Genomic DNA, 24651 nt, shown 5'->3' on the forward strand with positions numbered 1-24651 from the left:
GTCAAAACCATCATGGTGGCTAGCAACATTCAGATGAATGACAAACCAACCCAGTAAGTGAATCTTCTTTTTTTTTAACATCTTTATTGGAGTATAACTGTTTTACAATAGTGTGTTAGTTTCTGCTTTATAGCAAAGTGAATCAGCTATACATATACGTATATTCCCATATCTCCTCCCTCTTGCATCTCCCTCCCACCCTCCCTATCCCACCCCTCTAGGTGGTCACAAAGCACCGAGCTGCTCTCCCTGTGCTATGTGGCTTCTTCCCACTAGCTAGCTATTTTACATTTGGTAGTGCATATATGTCCATGCCAGTAAGTGAATCTTAACATTCAACTAGTTTCCATTAACCATCCTATGTATGCTTGCTCAAACACATGCAGGGGCTCTCAGAATATATAAACAGATGATTATAAAAAAAAAAAAAAAAAAAAAAAGAAAGAAAGAAAGAAGGTAGGAAAATGGCCCTCAGCCCCATGAAAAATTGTTCAAACTCACTTGTAATTAGAGATATGCAGATCAAAACATGGATACCATTTGTCACCTATCAGATTGGCAAAGGTTAAAAACATGACAACACATCCTGATGACAAAAATGTGGAGAAAGCTGCACTTTCCTACACTGCTGGTGGGAATGAAAGCTAGTCCAACCATTCTGGAGGGAAATCTGGTAATCCTGACAAAACAATGCACTTAATCTTCTGACCAAGAAATCCCACTTCTAGCAATCTAACCTGAAGATATACCTCCATTAATATGAAAATACATATGCACAAGGTTATTCATTACAGCATTGTTTGTAACTATAAAATATGATAAACAACCTAAATGCCCATACACAAGAAAATGGATGAATAAAACAGGGTACATGAACACAAAGGAGTACCATACAGCTGCTCAAAAGAATAAAGAAGAGCTCTAGGAACTGACATGGAGTGATTTCCAGTGTACACTGTTAAGTAAAAAAAAGCAAAGTGAAGAGTATTTATCATATGCTACACAGTGTAAAAGAAGTAGATATAAGAAAATACACAAGGATCTGCACATTTGTGGGAAAACGAACAAAAAACTCCACACAGAAAGGATAAACCAGAAACTAAAGAGAGTGATTACTCGTGGGGATCGGGGAGATGGGGGACCGCGACGGGTAGGAGGAGTGAAGAGGGCAAGACACTTCTGAGTATTCCTTTTCATGTAACTTCTGGCTTCTCAGAACCACAGTAATGTTCCACATACCCCAAATATAAACCAACAATTAAAACCAACCAGGACAGAGGAAGAATCCAAAATGCAACGTAAACAGTAACAAATAAACCTGAACTATATTACAAATAAATAACACACTAAAGTAGAAGAAAAGAAGTAAGTTAACTTTAGAAAACGGTTTTCTGCCTAGATACTATAAGGCTAAAAACAAAACAAAAAAAACCCTACACACAAACACTGTAATCTATCTAGCAAGCTGGGTTTCTCAGAAGGGTATGGGTTAGCAATTTGAGAACTACTTTATGTATACAGTAGGATTGAACAAATAAATATATTGTAGATAATGAGAGCTGCATTTCTGTTAGTCAACAAAGTCATAAGTAAGGAAAGGGGGAAGTTTAAAATGAACCCTGTGGTGTTAGATTAGAATCAAAGGTATCACTATAAAGTTTTATGGTTTTAATACAAATAGACATAAACACAAATACAGGTGTGTGTGCATGTGCGTGATTAGAGTATTTCCTAGCTCTGTCCACTGAGAACGTCTAGAAGCAATGAGCCTACAGAGTGCCAGACCCTGGTTTCTAACAACGATTCTCCAATAAAAGGAACCAGGGCTCACACAAATACATACAAAAATCATATGTCGGACTTCCCTGGTGGTGTAGTGGTTAAGAATCTGCCTGCCAATGCAGGAGACACGGGTCCAAGCCCTGGTCTGGGAAGATCCCACATGCCATGGAGCAACTAAGCCCGTGCGCCACAACTACTGAGCCTGCGCTCTAGAGCCCACGAGCCACAACTACTGAAGTCCACCTGCCTAGAGCCCGTGCTCCGCAACAAGAGAAGCCACCACAAAGAGAAGCCTGCCACTGCAACAAAGAGTAGCCCGGCTCGCCGCAACTGGAGAAAGCCCACGCACAGCAACAAAGATCCAACACAGCCAAAAATAAATAAATTAATTAATTAATTTTTAAAAATCATGTTACCATTTATTCACACCATAATTAAAGGGAAAAGTATAATATTAATATTAATGGAAAAGTAAGAAGGCAATCACTACATTAATAAAATGTAACTTCCAAAAAGAATTAGATGCTTCGTAGCAGCTTCAACATCAGCACTGACCAACTGTTCAAAAACTGTGCAAATTATTGTGGGGTTTCAACTGCTCAAACCAACCAAAGCTTGCTTTATAATCAAATTCCTTTACTTACTCCTGTTCTGTTCTTATTCTTGAGCCCCACCATGTCAGATCATCAAATATAAAGGCATTCATCCCCTTTAGGTGATCAGTAAACTCAATTTCATACCTAAGAACGCAGGATATGACAGCATACCAAGCAGAAATCTGCCCCAAACTTATGGTTTAAAAATTTTTAAAGCTTGATGAGAGAACTGTATGTTAGTGCCACTAAGCATTCTGAGATAAGACTCCATTTCACAACATATTTTAGTTCAAATAGCAAAATTGAGTATATATGTAGAATACTATTATAAGTGAAACATATGAAGAAAATACTCATATATTCTCCTATGATAAACTGTCACATCAAAAAAAGATGTTGAGAAACTCAATAAATGGACTTTTTTTTTTTTTTTTTTTTCCGCGGTTCGCGGGCCACTCACTGTTGTGGCCTCTCCCATTGCGGAGCACAGGCTCCGGACGCGCAGGCTCAGCGTCCATGGCTCATGGGCCCAGCCGCTCCGCGGCATGTGGGATCTTCCCGGACCGGGGCACAAACCCGTGTCCCCTACATCGGCAGGCGGACTCTCAACCACTGCGCCACCAGGGAAGCCCATAAATGGACTTTTTGTCTCTTACAGGGAGATACATATTCACCTATTAAGTTTATAATACTAAAAGACTTGATCATTAAGCGGAAACATAGATAAAACAAATTTTAAAAATAATTCCCATCCTTAACATTAAAAAAAATCAAAATACGCTCCAATAAGAAATCCATTATAATAAGGATGAAACAGTTAATTATAAAACTTTTCAAATACTGATTTCATACTCTGTTCCCAAGGCAGTTATGATCATTTTAAACATATTTACGCCAAAGAAAATAATTTTAATAAAGGAAAAAAAGGAAGATGTTTACAGATGCACTTCTCTGGAGCTCTGGCACATCTGTTTTACCTGCATCACACCCCTCCCCCACCCCCACCCCCACCCCACGATAGAGACAGAGATCAGGTCTGGCTCTATGACCTTCTAGCTCTGCAGCCCTGGGAAAGTTACCGACCTCTCAACCCTCAGATTCCTCATCTGTAAAATGGAGATGATAACAACACTTACCCAGCAAGGTTACAGTGAAAGTTACATGAGTTAATTAATACAGCTAACGCAGTTAGAACAGTGCCTAGGACTTGGTAAAGCATTCAATAAGTGTTCGGCTGAGTACCTGGGACTCTAAGAGTGAGTAGCTGAGAAACTCCTATCCAATAGCATTATTCTAGGTAAAATGCTGCCATCCCCGTAAACCAGGCTCTTCGTTCATTCAAACTTCAGGAATGAAAATTAATATAGGACATTTGTAAATTACCAAAACCACTCAAACATTTAAAATCATCCCTCACCTGGATTATCACAATAGCTTTCTTACTCACCTGCCTGTCACCTTTGCCTCCCCCTCCAATATTTTCTCCATGTAGCAGCCAGAGTGAACCTTTTAAAGGTTAAGTCAGATCGTTTATTCCTCCACTCAAAATATTTGACTATTTGCTCTGAGTGAAATCCGAAATTTTCTAGTGTTCAAATGGCTCCTTCGCAAAGCCTTCCATAATCACACCGTATGATAGTCTTATACCACCCCCAGTCCTCTCTCTTCTCCTAACTCAATTTTTCTTCACAGCGCTTAGCATTCTTTTTTCATGTATATTTACTCATCTGTCCCACCTCCCCACCATCCCCACCTCCACAGAATGTAAGTTACAGCATAGCAAGGACTTTGCTTTGTTCATTGCTATATTCCTAGCACCAAGAACAGCGCCAGGCATACTGCAAACTGGGCCAAAGCCAACATCATACTCGATAAAACACAAGAGGCAGTCCCTTGTGTCCGGAAAAAGAAATGAAATAAAATTACAAAATACTATGTGTCAGCTACTAAAGTGGCAAATTTTTAATTTTTTAAACTTTTTATTTTAATGTTTGAAGTGTTATAAAGCTTTAAAAAAATCTTCAGTGCCCATACAGCTCAGTGAACTTTTCCATCTGTATACACTCATGTAACAACAACCCATGACCAAGATATAGAACATTTCCTGCACCTCAGAAGCTCCCTTGAGCCTCCTCTCAGTAAATACCCCCAGAGAGGTGAGTATCAATACTAGTCTGACTTCTACCCAATTATGCCTGTACTTGAACTTCATATAAGTAGAATCAAACAGTATATGCTTTCATGTCGGTCTTCTTTTGTTCAACCTTATATCCGTGGGATTCACCCACGTTGTTGCATACATCAGTAGTGCATTCCTTCTTTATGGCTAAGTAGCATTCCATTTTATGATTATACCACAATTTATATAATCGACTACTGATGACAGTTAAGTTGCTCCAGTTTGGGGATAATAGGAATAGTGCTGCCATGAATGGGCTTCTGGGTTCATGGGTCTGTCTTTTGGTATCTGCAGAATGGCAACATTTTTGTTTGTTTGGGTTTTTTTGGGGAGGGCTGGGGGGAGGGAGATAATGGTTAATAATACCTTAGTGAGAACCCAGGGAAACGCAAGTAGGCAGTAGGTGAGAGTATAAACTGAAATAACCTTTCTGAAAGACATTCTGGCAATAGGCACAAGAAGCCTAAAAATATCTATGCCCTGTGACTAATAATTCTACTTCAAGGAAATTTCTTATTGAGTATTTACATGGGCCAGATCTTCTTCTAAGTGTTTTACATGTGTTAACTCATTTGATTTATTCTAAGGAAACGATTAGAGATGCTCAACAATGGTTTATTCAGAAGGATGTCAATCAACCATCCATCATTAGGAAATAGAAGAAAAACTAGTAAACAAAGTAAAAAACTAACAAGAGGAGAATGATTTTGAAATGTATTGTACTTCCATGAAATGAAACTCTATGCAGCCACCGAAAATGTTTCTCAAAGATCATTAAAGATATAGGAAAGGGCTTCCCTGGTGGCGCAGTGGTTGAGAGTCCGCCTGCCGATGCAGGGGACACGGGTTCGTGCCCCGGTCCGGGAAGATCCCACATGCCGCGGAGCGGCTGGGTCCGTGAGCCATGGCCGCTAAGCCAGCCTGTGCTCCGCAACGGGAGAGGCCACAACAGTAAGATGCCCGCGTACCACAAAAAACAAAACAAAACAAAAGATATAGGAAAAAGTATACATTAATGAACGTTAGGTAACAGTAGAATACATAAAATAAATTCCTAGTTTTGTTTTATTTTTAAAAAGACATACGTATACCTTAAATGTTAAAATACTGGTAATCACTGGAAGACATGGGTAATTTCATATTCTTGATTCTCTTCTGTACCTCCCAATTTTTCTACAATATGTTACTTTTGCCAATCAAAATGAATATATGACTAACAAGACTAAATAAATAAAGGTGTTTACATTATAATGGGGAGACAAAAGACATTATAATACAACTGAATTAGGGCAATGATGCCGTCTTGCATAGGATGATATAAAAGCTCTACGGAAAGACATCTATCCTAGAGATTAGTAGGGGGTAGGGCATTGTCAAGAAAGACCTCCATTGTCTTACTTCCACCAAGGACCCAGAGAGGAAAAACTCCGTCTCTAGGTTGGAAGGAACCTGCCCAGGAAAATCCTGTTAATTCCTCAGCTTGCTGCCCCTAGGGTATCAATTATATGTTGTACCCTGGGCACATGTTCTTCTCCCCTCTCACTTACCGAAAAGGCTTAGGCAGACTGAGGGATTGGAATTCCTGAACACCAAGGATGCAGTCAAAGTTCAAAAGCCTCAAACCTGGAGGAAGCTGGTTCCATCTGCCCTCATGCCTGGCTAAAAAGCATCAAGGGAGGATCTTCCTTCCCACTAAGGATAAATTAGGGCAAAAACTTTTCGGATTTCCAGATGTCAGAAACTCCAGGCAGAGTTAACCCAAATTTATACCAAAATCTACTGACTCCTTGAGTTTAAAAAATTCTTCTACTCGAAAACAATAAAAGCACCAAGAAGTTATACAGGAAAGACAATTCTCTGTATCCACCCTCCTACCCTCTCTTTCTCTTCTGCAGACGGACCATCCCTGGAAACCAAAGGAAAGCTGAGCATGGGGGTTAAAGTTGTACTTTGGTACTTTAGGGCCAATTCTCACATAAACAAATGACAGTTGTTTAATAATTAATACCTAAGGAACATTTTGCTGTGTTCAACAAAGCATTCATTTTGTGGTACAATAAACAAAGTAAATATTCATTACAGGAAAAACATATGGACCCCAAATTACCAATGTTTCATTAAGAATTAAACTTGCTAATAAACATGGCAGGGCATTATCACGAAATTTTCTAACTTTTGACATCTGAATCACATTAACTTATCAAGGATTGCTGGTCAAAAAAGCCCTGGGTTCAAAAAGCACTTTTCAAAGTCACTTCCACAGATACAAAGTCACACAAATCTATGTGACAAAGGAGACCATACTTGTTTTGGCCCTGCTCTCCCTCCTTCACACACACCCTCTTTATTCTCCCTTCAACTTCTCCTATTTACGAATTTGTATTTAAATGTATTAACAAAATTCTCCATAAACTACCTGCAGCTTTTCATGGTTATAGTGTTAATTAAATTAAGATAAATGAAATTGTAGTCAAAAATATATTAACCTATCAAATCTCTACATTGTACCATGGGACAAATTTCTTATGCAGCTAAAATAGTTCTTTGAAAAAAATAAGAATTTACATAATCACCAGGGATTTGGGTTTTATTCTATATGTAACCTAGATTTTTGGATAATCTCTATTCTGGTTCCTATGATGGGAAAAAAGATGTAGAAATAGAATTGGCAAGACTTGATATCTTCATATTTCAATTTTACATACAATCAAAATATAGGCGAAACATCGGTTTCAAGTAATAAAAAAAGAACTTTAGATAATTTATTCTTAATTACAAAGCGGCATATTTGCAATAACATTCCCAGCATATACCAGACTATTGAAAGATTATCTGATATACAAAATAAGGATGCTGTCCTTCTTTTACAGTGACAATTTGTTGTGTTTTTTTTCCCCCTCTGTTGTTGTGCTGTCAGAACTGTGCAACCTGAAAACTGATTAAAACTAGCTGTAGTTGAAAATTAAATAAAACCAACTGTACCTAGCACTAAACACTGACAAGAACGCTGTAATTTAACTGGTTTTCTCTCTCAGGTCCAGTAGAGGGAGACTAAGACATCTGGCCTGGTCGTGTAGCGTTTCTGCAAAATTGGGGAGGGGGGGAGCGGAGGCTGTATTTAAATGTCCTGCTGTCAATCAAAGGACACTTCCTACAATCACAGTCACCATATCTGCTCTTACCCGCGAGCGTACTCTCACCCAGATACGACACGAAACGGTGCTCGGGAAACCTGCATCACCTAAAAGTGACCGCAGGCTTTGCCACAAGACCCAAATAAGGACTTTGGGAGCCCAACCTCAACTAGTTTCTTTGTTTAAATGCCTGCGAATCCCTCCCACGCCGGAGTCAAGAGGCTGTGGCGCCGCCCTTTATTAGCCTCACACTTTGATTACAAAACACACGAGTCGGCGGCTCGGCGGCGGAGGCGGCCCAAGCTCTCACAAACGTCAAACCCGAAACACAGGCGGCGGCCGAGGCAGAGGGCGACACTCGCCGCCCCCGCCACCCGACCCAAAATCCCCACCGTCCGGCGAAAGTTGGCCCGCACCAGGCCCCCGGGCACTGGCCCCGGGCCGCCCGGGTGTCGCCGGCCCCTCGGGCGACGGGAAATTTCACTCTTTGTAAAGTTTGGGCTGCGGCGTGGGGGCGACGCGGGGGGTTGGGGACGAGAGGCTGTCCCTTCGGGCCCCGCTGCCCACTCCATCCGCTCCACCCCCGCCAGGACGGGTTGCGCCGGGGTGGCGGGTGGAGGCCACGACCCGAGCCGCCCCGCCGCCCCGCCCGGGACCCCCGGCCCGAACTTCCGACTGGCATCTTTCAAGTCCCCGAGAGTGCCTCATCTGTTGCTCTGTTTACTCCGCGGAGCCCCGCCGGGCTGGCGCTACCGACGCCCCCGTCTCAGCGCCCCGCAGCCGAGGAAGTTTGATAAAGACCGGGGAAGGGGGCGCGACCGCGACCCGCTGGCGGAGGCGAGGGGAAGGAGGGCAATTTCTGGAGACCCCGGGCCGTGGCCAGCCGGTCGCCGCCCGGAAGGAAGGCGCGGCGGCCGGCCGGGCACGGCGGCCGGCCGGGCGGCGACTCCGGGCCGGCAGCCCCGGGCGGGCGGGGCGGCGGCGGGCTGCGGGTGCGGCGAGGGGCGGCGGGCCGGGCCGGCGCTCCGCCCGCCGCCTCCGCCGGCGCCTACCCCGGCCGCGTCCCCTCGCCCCGGTCTCCTCCTGCCAACTTCTCGGCTGGTCCTCTTTGTTCCCGTTTGTTGTGGCGACTCTTCGCCCGGCCGGGCGATCCCACCAGCCCCCGTAGCCCGCCCGGCGCCCGGCGAGCCCGGGGCCCCGCGCGCCCCGCTGCCCGGGCCGGGGGATCGGCGCCGGGGCCCCTCGGCGCTCGGCGCGGCGGCCGGGCGGAGGGCGGCGCGGGCGGCCGGAGCGGCGAAGGCGGCGGTTGGCCGGTGGCCGGCGGCGGCGGCGGGGCTAGAAGGGGCTTATTTACCTGCCGTGGAACCAGTCCTTGCAGATATCGCACTCGATCATGAAGCGGTTCACGTCGTACGGCTGCCGGCACACACAGTACACCGGCGGGGGCGGTGGGGGCGCCGAGGCCCGGCCCGGAGCCGCTACCGACACGGCTGCCGCGGCGGCTCCAGCTGCTGCTCCCGCGGCCACCGCCGCCGCCGCTCCGGCCATCTTTAAAAAACACACACACGCTCGCTCGCTGCTCCGCTCGCCGACTGGAGCGAGCGCAGCCGCCAGCCAGCGCCGCCTCCTGCAGCAGCCGGAGCAGCAGCCGCGGCGGCGGCGGCGGCGACGGCGGCGGCGGTGCCTCAGTGCGCGCGCGCGAGGCCACAGCCGGGCGCTGGGTGACGGGGAGGGGGCCGCGGACGGCGGGCGGCGGCGCGCGCACGACGCGCGCACGACGCGCGAGGTCCCGGCCCGGCTCCTTCCGGCGCTCCGCGCGGGGCCGTGCGTCTCGCGCACGTCGTCCTGCCGCCGGCGCGCGCACCGCGTTCCTCTCGCGTCAGCCCGGCGGAGGGACAGGCTGAAGGGCACGCGGGGCGGGGGAGGCGGAGGGAGGCAGAGGCTCCCTGAGGACACGCGCGGTGGCGCGGCGAGCGCGGCCCCGGGAGGAGGACAGCGGGCGCGTGCGAACAGCCGGCTCCGGCGTTTCTGAGTGAACGCAGAGGCCGGGGAAGTTCCTGCGCAGTGAAAAGCGGCGCACGCTGCGTCTGTGCTCTGGCTCTCCGAACCGAGGAAATTAGAGCCCCACCAGGGCCACCTCCCGACCGGGGGAGAATCTTAAATCAATTAGCAGCCGCCCCGCGACCTCCGTGGGTCCGAGCCTAGGATTAACAGCACAGCGAGCAGGTTATGCCCTGCTGTGGGGCAGGAGTGTGCTGGGGAGTCATTCAAACTTCCAAAACGTCCCACCCGAATTCCCACCGACCGGCCAGGAAATTAGTGTTGATGGAACCACTGGTGGGTGAAGGAGGTTGTACCCAAGAGGAATTCATTTAATGGCTGTGAGCCGAGAGGGACCAGCCTTGAAATGTGGGTGGAGGAAGGACCGGAGAGGAACCCGGCATGTTTATAAACCACGCGACTTAGATGCGAATATTTTCAAGTTCCCAGTTTGGAAGATAAGGATAAAATTCTAAATGACAGTGACACCTCGGAAAGGGACTACTACAAAAACCAGATAATACGGTACTTGGCACATAATTAGGCCACTAATAAAATATATTTGAATGAAAGATGAGATTGATAAGAATAAAAAGAGCTAACACATATCGAATAAAAATAGATTGCCTTGTTATAACTACGCGAATTGGAAGGGATGTTAAGAATTATGGAATCACAGAACATTGTAAATCAACTATACTTCAATAAAATTATATATATATATACATGCATATATATAGGAATTATGGAATCAGATATTTGTAGCTAAATTTCGCAAGCATTTCTGTTGTTGGTAAAATCCCTATAGCTCTCGTCTCATTCAGTCCGAGGCAGAGAACTACTGATCTAGTCTACCCTTTTTTTTTCTTTTTTTTAACTTACTTATTTTTTTTTGGCCGCGTTGGGTCTTCGGTGCTGTGCGAGGGCTTTCTCTAGTTGCGGCGAGCAGGGGCTACTCTTTCGCTGCGGTGCGCGGGCTTCTCACTGCTGTGGCTTTTCTTTGTTGTGGAGCATGGGCTCTAGGCGTGCGGGCTTCGGTAGTTGTGGCACATGGGCTCAGTAGTTGTGGTTTGCAGGCTCAGTAGTTGTGGCGCACGGGCTTAGTTGCTCCGCGGCATGTGGGATCTTCCCGGACCAGGGCTCGAACCCGTGTCTCCTGCATTGGCAGGCGGATTCTTAACCACTGCGCCACCAGGGAAGTCCCTAGTCTAGCCTTTTTATAATTGAGGAAAGTAATTAACTTGCCTAAAATCTCAGATCTGGGCTTGAGCTAAAGTTTTTAAGCGTCTTGGTTCTACAACCAGTCCTTTTTCTACCACACCATTGCTTGTCACATATTTTGCAGGAAAAGAAACACCTAGAAGTTAGAGTTGACCACAGAGGGAATGAGTTCGAAACATATTTCTACTGGTGAAAAAAGAAAAGTTACTGTAACTCTGGCATATGTTTAGAGGCATCCTGGATTCAAGTAGTGAAAAGAGCCTTACATTCAGACCCTGCTTTGTAGAAGCTGTGTGACCTTGGGCAAGTCACTCCATTTCTCTTGAATTAGATCCTTGAAGATCTCCTCAAAGAAAAATTATAGATAATAATATATTCCTTAACTACCTCACAGAGGCTTTATCATATGCAGAAGAGATCATGTATTTTTAAAAGTACACTGTAGAGGATGTGTGTTGTCATGGAAGTGCAGGCAGTGAAAGCTATCATGTTGGAGTTGGGGTGAGAAGGGTATCCACACAGGGACATGCCCTGGTAGGGGGTGTTCTCAATGCTGGAAGGGCCGCCTGACCCTGGGATATCACCATGGGTGGAGTGAGGAAGGTGGTCAAGCAGAGGAGGAGGCAGCAGTGGTGATGGGAGATTGGCTATGAACAAGAGGATTGATCCAGTAAGTAAATATATTAAGGAAAATGGGAGCCAATTTCTCACTGTTGAGGAAGAGATTACAAACATAGAAAGAAAACTAGAATGAATCTTTCAGTAGTGAACTGGTAATGGAGGTATCAATCTATTTCTATTTATAGAAATAAATATAGGTGTATAAGTACATGCACACTCTGTCCACTGAGAGGGTCTGGGGCACAACAAAATGATGAGTATATCTAGCCCAGATCTTGCCTTCTAAACACCATTCTCTTCATTTTTCTTCTTGGGAAAACGGCTGATTCCAGGACTGGAGAAGAGAAGTACAGGATGAGACTAGAGCCCCTAGTTGTGCCAGAAAAAAAGGGCATGTGCAAAGAATAATGGGGCATGTCAAAAGGACACAGGCCAACTTGTGTCCCAAATCTGGGACAAAATAAAAAATAATTATGTATTTAGACACACTGAATAACATAGGAAACCATACAGATGTAAATAACACAAACTGAAAGTTTGAAAAGGATTGGAATATTTGCAAAGTATCTCCCCATCAAATTCTTACTAATTACAAAGACAATTAAAGTAACTTTACAGTGAAGAAGTCTGGCAAGCACCATCTTAATCAAGCGATCAAGGGCCATCAGTAATGGGACAAATCAGAATCATGCACCACCTAATAGGATCCAGTGAGCATACTAGCATCACTTCTGTGTATTTTTGCCTGGTCCACTTAGTTGAGTCTCCAGTTTGGAAACACAGCTAGTTTCAAAGGCACATCAAAAAATCAGCAAGAATAAGAACACTATAAGGCATACAAATCTGTAAGGAAAGGTTAGAAAATTGTAAACACAAAGATTTGACCTGGAGAAGAAAAGAATGAAGGCTAGAACTCTGAATAATGCCAAAATTTTAGTGACAATCTCCATGCCTAGTAATTAAGAGCATGTGTTTGAATTCCACAATCTACTATCTCTGTGACAACTTACTAACTGTTGGGTTTTAGTTTTCTCATTTTAAGGGGTGATAAGAATATCTACCTCACACAGTTAGGTGCATTAAATGAAATAACAAAATGCAGGTCACAATTCTTAGTACATAGTAACCCATATAGCTACTAGCTATAATTATGAGTAATTATTTTACTTGTTTATTAATAATAATAAGACCGAAGAGCACCCAGAAAGTTACGAGGGAAGGCTAGGAGAGTATTATTACAAAAAAGGGGGAAGAGAATTTCAGAAAGAAAATATCCTGAGGGAGGGATACATTAGGAGATTGGGACTGACATATACACACTACTATATATAAAATAGATAACTAATAAGAACCTACTGTATAGCACAGGGAACTCTACTCAATACTCTGTTATGGCCTATATGGGAAAAGAATCTAAAAAGAGAGTGGGGGGGCTTCCCTGGCGGCGCAGTGGTTGAGGGTCCGCCTGCCGATGCAGGGGACACGGGTTCGTGCCCCAGACCGGGAAGATCCCACATGCCGCGGAGCGGCTGGGCCCGTGAGCCATGGCCGCTGAGCCTGCACGTCCCGCAACAGGAGAGGCCACAACAGTGAGAGGCCCGCGTACCACAAAATAAATAAATAAATAATAAAATAAAAAGATAGTGGGTATATGTATTTGTATAACTGATTCACTTTGCTGTACACCTGAAACTAACACAACAATGTAAATCAACTATACTCCAATAAAAAATTAAAAAAAGAAAATCTTGAGGAGAGACACCCAGCTCCATGTCAGCATTGGTTGGCAACGACTGTGGAGATACCTCTCTGCCTTTCTCCTTTGCAGGTACCTACCATACATCTTCCTTAATTTTCATATCAAATTGAAGTCACTCTGTGGATTGTTTTTAACACTCCACTTGTCCATAAACCCTCATTTCTTTAAAAAGAAATGTTTGCTCCAGCCTAACAACTCTGCTTCCCACTACTACCAATACTGGTCTATCTCCATGACCATGTCTGCTATTCCCTTCCTCAGTATTCCCTCTCCTTCCTTTTTCTTCAAAACACTGTTCATGACTTCCCCAATGCAGGGAACACAGGTTCGAGCCCTGGTCCGGGAAGATCCCACATGCCGCGGAGCAACTAAGCCCGTGTGCCACAACTACTGAGCCGGGGCACTAGAGCCTGCGAGCCACAACTACTGAGCCCATGCTCCACAACTACTGAAGCCTGCGTGCCTAGAGCCTGTGCTCTGCAACAAGAGAAGCCACCGCAATGAGAAGCCCGCGCACCTCAATGAAGAGCAGCCCCCCTTGCCGCAACTAGAGAAAGCCCGCGCACAGCAACGAAGACCCAACGCAGCCAAAAATAAATAAATAAAAATTTAAAAAAATAAAGAAAGGAACATGGTAGAATCAGAGCACTGGGAAGGTGGGTTTTGAACAGTGTTTTCTTTTTTGTTTGTTTTTTTAATTAATTAATTTTAATTTTTGGCTGCGTTGGGTCTTCGTGGCTGCACGTGGGCTTTCTCTAGTTGTGGTGAGCGGGGGCTACTCCTCATTGCAGTGCGCAGGCTTCTCATTGCCGTGGCTTCTTGTTGCAGAGCACGGGCTGTAGATGCGTGGGCTTCAGTAGCTGTGGCACACGGTCTCAGTAGTTGTGGCTCACGGGGCTCTAGAGCGCAGGCTCAGTAGTTGTGGTGCATGGGTTTAGTTGCTCCGCGGCAAGTGGGATCTTCCCGGACTAGGGCTTGAACCAGTGCCCCCTGCACTGGCAGGCGGATTCTTTTTTTCTTCTTCTTTTTTTAACATCTTTACTGGAGTATAATTGCTTTACAGTGGTGTGTTAGTTTCTGCTTTATAACAGTGAATCAGCTATACATATACATATATCCCCATATCTCCTCCCTCTTGTGTCTCCCTCCCTCCCACGCTCCCTTTCCCACCCCTCTAGGTTGTCACAAAGCACCAAGCTATGTCTCTGTGCTATGCGGCTGCTTCCCACTAGCTATTTATTTTACATTTGGTAGTATATATAAGTCCATGCCACTCTCTCACTTCGTCCCAACTTCCCCTTCCCCTTCCCCATGTCCTCAAGTCCATTCTCTATGTCTGCATCTTTATTCCTGTCCTGGCAGGCAGATTCTTAACCACTGTGCCACCAGGGAAGCCCATAACATGTTCCTTTCTATAAGTAAAATTTAATTTGCTATTACTTGTGTGCTCCTCAGGTCTTCAGTCAGTGCCTATACTTTTCTTTTCCTAGAGGATATTTACTTTTCTTCTTACAGATTCAGAAACAGAAGGCGCTTGTTTCCGAAACGCTATCCATACTTGAAGAAAAAACAGAATCATTAGAAAAAAATGTTAACAAAAGAAAGGAAATGGTAGAGTATTTAGCTGTAGATCTGGTCATTTCTTTGGTGAAGAAAGTTATAGACTTTTGGCCTATGCAATGCAATTTGAGGATCCTGAAAGAAATTACCCACCCCAAGTGGTTTTCTTTATCAGTCTGCCAGGGTGCGTAAAATTCCCACTTTTACAGTCATCCCTTCAAGGTTGGGTAGAGGGTCCTGAGCAAATACAGATATACCAAGTGTGAGAGGTATCCCACTGATGGTGATTTCTGTGGAACACTAACACCCACACTAAGAAATATTCTGGGGGTGTGATGAATTGGGAGATTGGGATTGACATGTATACACTGATGTGTATAAAATGGGTGACTAATAAGAACCTGCTATATAAACAAATAAATAAAATTTTAAAATTAAAAAAAAAAATATTCTGGGGACTGAAGGTTTCCATAGTCAAGTAAGTTTGGACAAGGCTACATACTGTGACTTCTGCAGTTAAAAGAAAAAAAAAAGAAAAGAAAATCTGGAACCTGTGTAATTTTGACTCTGCATCTCCCAAAATCATTTGACCTCTTAATGTGTTGAAGTTTTCTTTCCTCATAATAACTATTAATGTCCCACAGGATGAACGTATTCTGGGAACGCTACCTTGAACCACTGACATGTCCTAAATGATAGTGGTTTGCTCTTGTGTAGCACTTTATGCTACTTGATCCTCACAATAGCCTGTTCATCAGATTAACTAGAGTAAGCAGGGAACAGCCTGCTTCAAGTTGTAGGAGAAGATAGAAAATTTGATTTTACAGAGCTGAAGGGAAGAGGAAATGTCTGGTTAGAAAACATCACCTGGACTTCTCTGGTGGCGCAGTGGTTAAGAATCCGCCTGCCAATGCAGGGGACACGGGTTCGAGCCCTGGTCCGGGAAGATCCCACATGCCGCGGAGCAACCAAGCCCGTGCGCCACAGCTACTGAGCCTGCGCTCTAGAGCCCAAGAGGCACAACTACTGAGCCCTCCTACCGCAACTACTGAAGCCCGCGCACCTAGAGCCCGTGCTCCGCAACAAGAGAAGCCACCGCAATGAGAAGCCCACGCACCACAACGAAGAGTAGCCCCTGCTCTCCGCAAGTAGAGAAAAAAACCCGTGCGCAGTAACGAAGACCCAACACAGCCAAAAATAAATAAATAAAATAAATAAATTTAAAAAGAAGAAAAAGAAAACATCACCCAAGGAGACTAGATCTTGAAGAGGAAGTGCATGGTTGGTGCTGGGAGGAAGGACCACAGGGTCCCAGGAGAGAAGGCAGGACCCCAGCACACAAAGGTCGGTAGCTGTGTTGACAGCCTGATTTTCTTTGCTTCTGCCCCAGGAGCTGGGGAAAATTCTAAACTGATGGCCCAGTTTAAGAAGTTATTAAAGGAAACTGTCAACATGTTGAACGTATTCAATCAACATGCAAATTTAAGAATAAAACAGTGATGAGAAAGTGGTATAAATGAAGGCAAAGCAGATGTGACATTAGTATGGAAAACGAATCAAAAATGTAGCCTGACATTACATACCTTCTGAAGGGATACAGTATAAAGTACACAGCTTCACGTATGAAGTATTCTTTTTTTTTTTTTTTTTTTTTTTTTTTTTGCGGTACGCGGGCCTCTCACTGTTGTGGCCTCTCCCATTGCGGAGCACAGGCTCCGGACGCACAGGCTCAGCGGCCATGGCTCACGGGCCCAGCCACTCCGCGGCATGTGGGATCCTCCCGGACTGGGGCACGAACCCGTGTCCCCTGCATCGGCAGGCGGACTCCTAACCACTGCGCCACCAGGGAAGCCCTATGAAGTATTCTTGCTAAAAATGTTTAACCTGAATGTAATTAAGCCATTAGACTTAACTTCCGGTTTACGGGAAATTCAGGAGATAGCGCAGCAAGTTGCAAGATACCACAGGGAATTAAGACCCATCCAATATGTGAAACCCTCCACAAGACAACTGGCTTAGTCTCTTTAATAAGGTGTAATTAAGAAAATGGGAAGGGAAGGGCTTCCCTGGTGCCTCAGTGGTTAAGAATCCGCCTGCCAATGCAGGGGACATGGGTTCGAGCCCTGGTCTGGGAAGATCCCACATGCCGCGGAGCAACTAAGCCCGTGCTGCACAGCTACTGAGCCTGCGCTCTAGAACCCACGTACCACAACTACTGAGCCTGCGCTCCACAACTACTGAAGCCCGCGCGCCTAGAACCCGTATTAAAAAAAAAAAAAGGAAAAAGGGATGGGGAACAGGAGAGAGGAGGAACACTGTTTTAGATAAAAGTCTTAAGAAAATAACCAAATATAAATAGATAGGTAGATAGATGATGGATGATAGATAGATAAAAGACATATTACTCAGCCATAAGAAAGAATGAAATAATGCCATTGCAGCAACATGGATGGACCTAGAGATTATTATACTAAGTGAAGTAAGCCAGACAGAGAAAGACAAATATCATATGATATCGCTTTATATGTGGAATCTAAAAAAAAAAAGATACAGATGAACTTACTTACAAAACAGAAATAGACAACAGGCATAGAAAACAAACTTATGGTTATCAAAGGAGAAGGGATAAATTAGGAGGTTGGGATTAATAGATACACACTACTGTATATAAAATAGATAACCAACAAGGACTTACTGTATAGATCAGGGAACTATCCTCAGTATTTTGTAATAACCTATAAGGGAAAAGAATCTGAGAAAAAATATATATATACATATATCTGAATCACTTTGCTGTACACCTGCTGTTCACAACATTGTAAACCAACTATACTTCAATAAAAAGAAAAGAAAATAACTAAATATAATTTATGAACTTTGATCCTGATTCAAAAAAATCTAGAAAATACAGTTTGGGGGATAATTGGGGACATCTTAATATAACGTGGGTATTAGATGACATTAAGTATACATTAATTTTCTTTGCTGTGTTACAGTATTGTGGTTTTGTAAAAGAATGTCCTTATTTTTAGGAGACACATGCTAAGGCTTGAAAGGTAAAGCATTATGATGTCAGCATTTGCTTCGAAAGGCTCAGCAAAAAGAAAAAAAAAAGAGGAAAAGAAAGATGGAGATGAATGAAGCAAATAAAATAATATTAACAGTTGCTGAATCTAGGTAATGACGTGTATATGAGTGTTCATGGTACTAGCCTTTCAGCTTTTCTGTATTTTTGTAATTTTCCATAAGTTTAAAAGTCTAACCTTTCCTGAGTCTGTTCTGAAGTTAAATAAATGATATTTTTGTAGTGGATAATACCTTCTAGAGTTACACCTGTCTTTCATAAATCAAAGTGCTATGCGATTATTATTTTGTTTAAGCTTCACAACCCAAAGGGTTATGAAATAAGAGGTAGAATTTGACCCTTCTGAAGAGGAATAGGGAGGGGCACTTTTTACAGAGAAAGTTTCCTAAATGCTCCTAATGCTGTGTCCCCACCACTCCACCCCTTGTCTAATGAGATGATGTTACTCACGGGCGTGTGCCCCACGTGTTGATAACCACTCTGTTAGACTAGTCTCCATACAAAAACCTCCACCCGTGGGACTCCCCCGGTGGTGCAGTGGATAAGACTCTGCGCTCCCAATGCAGGGGGCCCGGGTTCGATCCCTGATTGGAGAACTAGATCCCACATGCATGCCACAACCGAGTTTGCATGCTGCAACTAAGGAGCCCACATGCTACAACTAAGGAGCCCGTGAGCCACAAATAAAGAGCCCGCCTTCTGCAACTAAGACCCGGTACAACCAAATAAATAAATAAATATTTTTTTTAAAAAAGAAAAGCTCCACCTGTGCCCCACTCTAACCATGAGGAAAAACATCAGGCAAATTCCAATAAAGAAGCATTTTACAAAATACCTGAGAAGTACTCCCCAAAACTGTCAAGGTCATGAAAAACAAGAAAAGCCTGAGAAACTGTCTCAGCCAAGAGGAGCCTAAGGAAACATGACAATTAAATGTAATGTAGTGTGCTAGATGGGATCCTGGAAAAGAAAAAGGACATTAGGTTAAAACTAAAAAAATATGAATAAACCATGAGCTTTAGTTAATTATGATGCATCAATATCAGTTTGTTAATTGTAGCAAATGTATTGGACAAGTGGAGGATGTTAATAATAGGGGAAACTTGGTACCTGCGTATGGGAATTCTATATTATCTTCTCAATTTTTCTGTAAATTTAAAACTGTTCTTTCAGGGGCCTAGAGCTTAGAGCTATCCCATAATCACAAATGCTTTGGATTTGTTATTATTTTGGTCTATCAAAAAGTTCTTGTGGGGCTTCCCTAGTGGCGCAGTGGTTGAGAGTCCGCCTGCCGATGCAGGGGACACGGGTTCGTGCCCCGGTCCGGGAAGATCCTACATGCTGCGGAGCGGCTGGGCGTGAGCCATGGCCACTGAGCCTGCACGTCCGGAGCCTGTGCTCCACAACGGGAGAGGCCACAACAGTGAGAAGCCCGCGTACCGCAAAAAAAAAAAAAAAAAAAGCTCTTGTGTACATTACCTACAAAATCTCCATGTTTCAATTACCAACACATTTACTAAAAAATAGTTACAGAGGACACTAGATCATGGTTTCCCATTCTGAGTTCTTTGGTACTTCGATGCAGTTGGAGATGATGCACCTGGTGGGGTGAGCAACATGTTATTAACAATGATTCAGTCTGGAAATTTATGCATGTCTGGGTCTGTGTGTATTGTGTACTTGTTATTAGCCCGAGAGGTTGGCAAAATTTTTAAGTATGTATTCATCCATTCATTTATTATTGAGTGTCTACTCCATACATCTGGTAGTTGCTAAGAACACAAGAATAAAAGACACATCCCCTGTCCTCAGTGGGCTCTTACCATAAAAGAGATAAACAAGTAAATATAAAATTCTAACATAATATGCCAGGAGTTTTGATGGAGAAAAACACAAAGAGCTGTGGCAGCACATAGGAAGGACATCTAACCTGGACCGGGGTTGATCAGGGAATGTTTAGTCCAAAAGGACAGACAAATATTGAAATAAATTCTATGTCCTTCACCATCCTTATTTATGAAATAGTAAAAATTTTACTTTCCAAGCAGTATAAAGAAGTTTCACTCCCACCTCAAATAGAAGTGGTAGGGTGTGTGTGTGTGTGTGTGTGTGTGTGTGTGTGTGTGTGTGTGTGTGTGTGTGTACATGTTTTTGGTTTTTCAGGTTATAAGAAGCAAACCAAATAAGCAAGGTAGTACTTACTAGTAATGAGGCTGGGGTGTGTATCTTTAAAGGGGACTGAATGAGAGGCAGTGGCAAAAATTTCTTGTATAACAACACCACCAAACACTTACTAAGCATTCAAGGTGGTGTGTTTAGCAATACTATAAGTATAAAGAAAAATTTAATAAATAGAAAAATTTGATAAATAGATAATTATGGACACGTTCTTCTTTTCTTTTTTGGCCATGCCACACGGCTTGCAGGATCTTAGTTCCCCAACCAGGGATTGAACCCGCACCCTCCGCAGTGAAAGCACCAAATCCTAACCACTGGACCACCAGGCAATTCCCCAGTGGACAACTTCTTAATAAATTTTGTTTGCATCCTTATTTCAGGGGTGATTCCTCCTTGTTTCTGATTGATGCAGTTAGCAGTCACTCCTAATGATCAATAAACAAATATTTTTAAAATGCAAAGAATCTCTTTCAAATTGAACCCAAATGACAAGTCATTCTTTTTTTTTTTTTTTTTTTTTTGCGGTACGCGGGCCTCTCGCTGTTGTGGCCTCTCCCGTCGCGGAGCACAGGCTCAGAGGCAATGGCTCACGGGCCTAGCCGCTCCGCGGCATGTGGGATCCTCCCAGACCGGGGCACGAACCCATGTCCCCTGCATTGGCAGGTGGACTCCCAACCACTGTGCCACCAGCGAAGCCCGACAAGTAATTCTTTTGTGACCTGAAAATTGCAGCATGAATATATATGTAATAAGTTTGGATATTGTTCTTTGTCTTTGAATTCTTCATATATGACTTATAAATCTTTTGCCTATGGATAACTAATTTACAACCTATTAAGTCTGTAGATTTAATTAAATTGTGAGTCCTGCCTCTTAATTTTATTGCCTCACATATTTATTCTTTTATAGGTTGTAATTAAGAAATTAACATTAAAACCAAAATGGGTTTTAAGTTTAAGTTTTGTTTTTTAATTGCACAAAAGCTACAAAATACTACTAAATAACTTTCTTCATAGTATTAGAGATAGAGTTTAGAATTCCCAGCTATCTTTTCCTTAAGTACTTAAAAATAGGAATTAATGTATAGTCAGCCTGAATATTCAGGGCCAGTCATGGGAAAGAAGCTTATATTCTCTTATGTTTGAGGAAAAAATAGCTTTAAAGATGATTTTTAACAAAAATACTAAAAAGAATTACCTTAGAAAAGAATTACCTGCAGAAACAAAAGTAAGTTTGGTTAATAAGATTTTACTGAGGTCTGTTTCATATAAGGCAGTATACTGGATGCCATGAAGAAAATGAAAGAAATGTATAAATGGTTCCTGTTTTAAGAAACTTATAATTTACAAGAGTAAAAAAATAGTGAGCAAAGAGTTAATCATGTGGTACACAGGCAGCCCTGAAAATCCAAGATTTTCAAAGGACGTGGTGAAAAGAACATTCAGTCAAGAACAAACACAGAATTTCAGCACAGATTTGTATAAAAGCTGTGAGGAAGACCAAAGCCTAGGATGAGCTGGGCCTTGCCAAAAGAAATTCAGGACAACTAAAAGGACTCTTTAATCTATATTTAGAGTGAGAAAAAGAACAAGGAAGGTGTAGGCATGATGGTAGGGGCGGATGGCGTAATATTGACAGATGATAAAGCAAAATTCTCAACATCTTAACATCAACATTAATTTTCATCTCTTATCAGAAGATGTCTTTGGAGCTAGAAAATAGTCTCTGCCAAAAAAAAAAAAAAAATGGTATGTGAAACTATGTATGGATTTGACCCACTTGTTTGTAGCAGCATGGGAAGATTAGAAAGGTTCTCTATTTGAAACTAGATTTAGCTTATTGAGTGGGCCAGAGGGAAGTATCAAAGTACAGGAGAGGCGGAGGCAGGTGGTTCTAGAGACACAGATCCAGGTGCAGATGCACGACGGATCAGTTTATCCACCGGAAATGGGAAAACCAGATGACAATGCAAAGAAAGCTGTTGGTGGTAGGACCAGAAAGACAAGGTAGCAGAGAATGGAATCTAGAGCTAGTATTTATATACATATAAAACAACCTTAATGAGAGTAGTATTTTGATCCTTGGACTTTTCTAATGTGGAAAATAGGACAATTGCTAAGGCTACGCTGCTAGCAAGAGGAACAGGTGAGATTTGACCCCAGGTCCATGTGACTTCACAGTCTCTTTCCTCTGTATGCTGAAGATAGCCCCATAACATGGAATCCGAAGGATAATAAACTTAAAAATCAAAGGCACCCATTGGCATCAAGGAAGTCTGTGAACAGCTATGAGGGCTCCTGTCTTGGGACTGGAGTTTAGGAGTTGGGTGACCTTCTCTGGGCAAAGAGACTGGCAGGAAGAAAGTTAGGTAGTAGGCCTATGTGATCTTGGATATATCAAAAGAATGACCTGTCACAGGGACTACGACAGAAGCCAGGAATTAGAAATACAATTCAAGGAAGGATGACTTGTTGCTGAGCTGCTTAAGTACTTCCTGCTAAGATGCACATGCAACTGGTAGAATGGTAAAGGGAAATCCCAGGATTGTAACTGAGCAGAAGGCCAGGAGAGCAATCTGTCAGATGAGAAAGGAGGACAGAAGGACAGGAAGACAAGAGGAAGGTTTCCAGGGACTAAAAAATAATGAAACTGACAGGTTGCTTGAAATGATCTTTTTAACATTAGAACAAAAAACTGATGACAGACATAGTTGCTCATTGGGGCCAATTAAAATTAATGAGTAAGCACTTAGAAAATAAGCAAATTAAAATAGAAGTTTATTTATTTATTTTTAATTTATTTTTTTGGCTGCTCTACACAGCTTGTAGGATACTAGTTCCCCGACCAGCAACTGCACCCGGGACCTCAGCAGTGAAAGCACGGAATCCCAACCACTGGACCGCAGGGGAATTACCAAGTTGATTTTAACTTTAGGACAAACTAAAGTTGTAAGAGAAAGGAAACAATCAGAGTACACTATGGGGTTCTATAGTGAATCCTATTTAAACTCTGATTATTGATTTTTTTTTTTTTTTTTTTTGCAGTACGCGGGCCTCTCACTGTTGTGGCCTCTCCCGTTGTGAAGCAACAGGCTCCAGACGTCCAGGCTCAGTGGCCATGGCTCACGGGCCCAGCCGCTCCGCGGCATGTGGGATCTTCCCAGACCAGGGCACGAACCCGTGTCCCCTGCATCGGCAGGCGGACTCTCAACCACTGTGCCACCAGGGAAGCCCCTGATTATTGATTTTTTTAAATTGTAATATAACTGTATTTAGAAGATGGAAAGAACAGAAGAGGGGGAGGATGGATTGAAAGAGTTAAATCCTCAATAACAATAACAGGAAGTCAATAGGTAATGTCCAAAATTGATAAATAGTCATATAAGTATTTTATTTAGAAATATGGAGTTAAATAACAGAAAAGTGGTTAAAAGAGTTCAAAGTAGTTGCCAGTAGAGGATGGGCCTGGATGGCATGGAGGTGGGGAGCAAAGGTAGAGCAATGACAGCAGAGGACTGCTTTTTTCACTGTAAGTCATTTCGTACTATTTGATTTATCACTTACATCCTTGTATTATTATGAAAAATTGCTAACTTTTTAAAAGCAGGTGGGATTTGATTGACTGAAAAAGGGAAAGGGGAACCACACCCAAACTAATTGTGGATCTTCCCAAGAAAGCTTCAGAGAAGCTTCAAGCTCTAGTCAATATAGTTAAAGACAAGGAGTGAGCCATGGGACAGTCATCAGATAACTCATTAAAGAACTTTTGAACCACCTGGAACAGGTGTACCCTCCCCTTTCCTCCTCAGAAACAGGGTTGCTGGCGGCAGCAGCTTTGCCCTAGGCCAATAGTTGTCAGACTGCTGGGCTTGTTTTCAGGCTTGTGAAAACCCAGGTTGCTGAGCCTCACCCCCAGAGTTTCAGTAGGTCTAGGGTGGGGCAGAGAATTTGCATTTCTAACAAGTTCCCAGGTGATGTTTAGGCTGCTGCTGGTCTGGTACCACACTGAGAACCCCTGATCTAGGCAGAAGCTAGAACTTCTCTCTAAAGAAAGTGGGCAGCATGCCTAAGGAGGGCTCCTAATAAGGGTACTGAGAGCTGAGAGAGAAATGCAGCAGAGCTTAGGTAACTCCAGGCCTCCACAACAGACGCCAGGAAAAAGAAGGAAGAGAAGAAGGAGTAAAAGATAAGGACAGAAATACACTGAGCTGCTATTTTCCCAGAATAAAGCCCTTCTTCCTTTGATAATTGAGAAGTCCCCCAACCTGCGGGCCTGATACTCACAGACCTGATCTGAATGCCTGTAAACACTCCCTGGCCCACCTACCTAAAACTCACACAGTAAGGGCTCCCGTTCAAGGAAGAGCCATGTGGATAAATTACAGAAAAAGCCCAAACCAGCTCATACTAATAATGAGAAATGTGTATTATAAATGTGAAGGGACAAAAAGGCATGTGAGGAAAATCAACGGCGTAGAAGAGAAGGACTAATGTGGA

General features: G+C 43.5%; 1 protein-coding gene across 3 annotated transcripts in view; it reads right to left on the reverse strand.

Moving 5' to 3' along the window:
- KDM7A (lysine demethylase 7A) overlaps positions 1–9335 on the reverse strand; it is a 74887-nt gene extending 65552 nt beyond the window's left edge. Inside the window, exon 1 of one of the 3 annotated variants that reach the window (XM_004316468.4) lies at positions 9046–9331. In XM_004316468.4, coding sequence (XP_004316516.2) covers positions 9046–9239 — 194 coding nt within the window. In that variant the 5' untranslated portion in view covers positions 9240–9331. Of the gene's footprint in view, positions 1–9045 lie in introns of all 3 variants that reach the window. The other 2 variants (XM_073809984.1, XM_019946232.3) reach the window with 2 other exon arrangements.
- Positions 9336–24651: the final 15316 nt, after the last annotated feature.

This window comes from Tursiops truncatus, chromosome 9 (assembly GCF_011762595.2).
Source record: "Tursiops truncatus isolate mTurTru1 chromosome 9, mTurTru1.mat.Y, whole genome shotgun sequence".
NCBI classification, from domain to species: Eukaryota; Metazoa; Chordata; class Mammalia; order Artiodactyla; family Delphinidae; genus Tursiops; species Tursiops truncatus.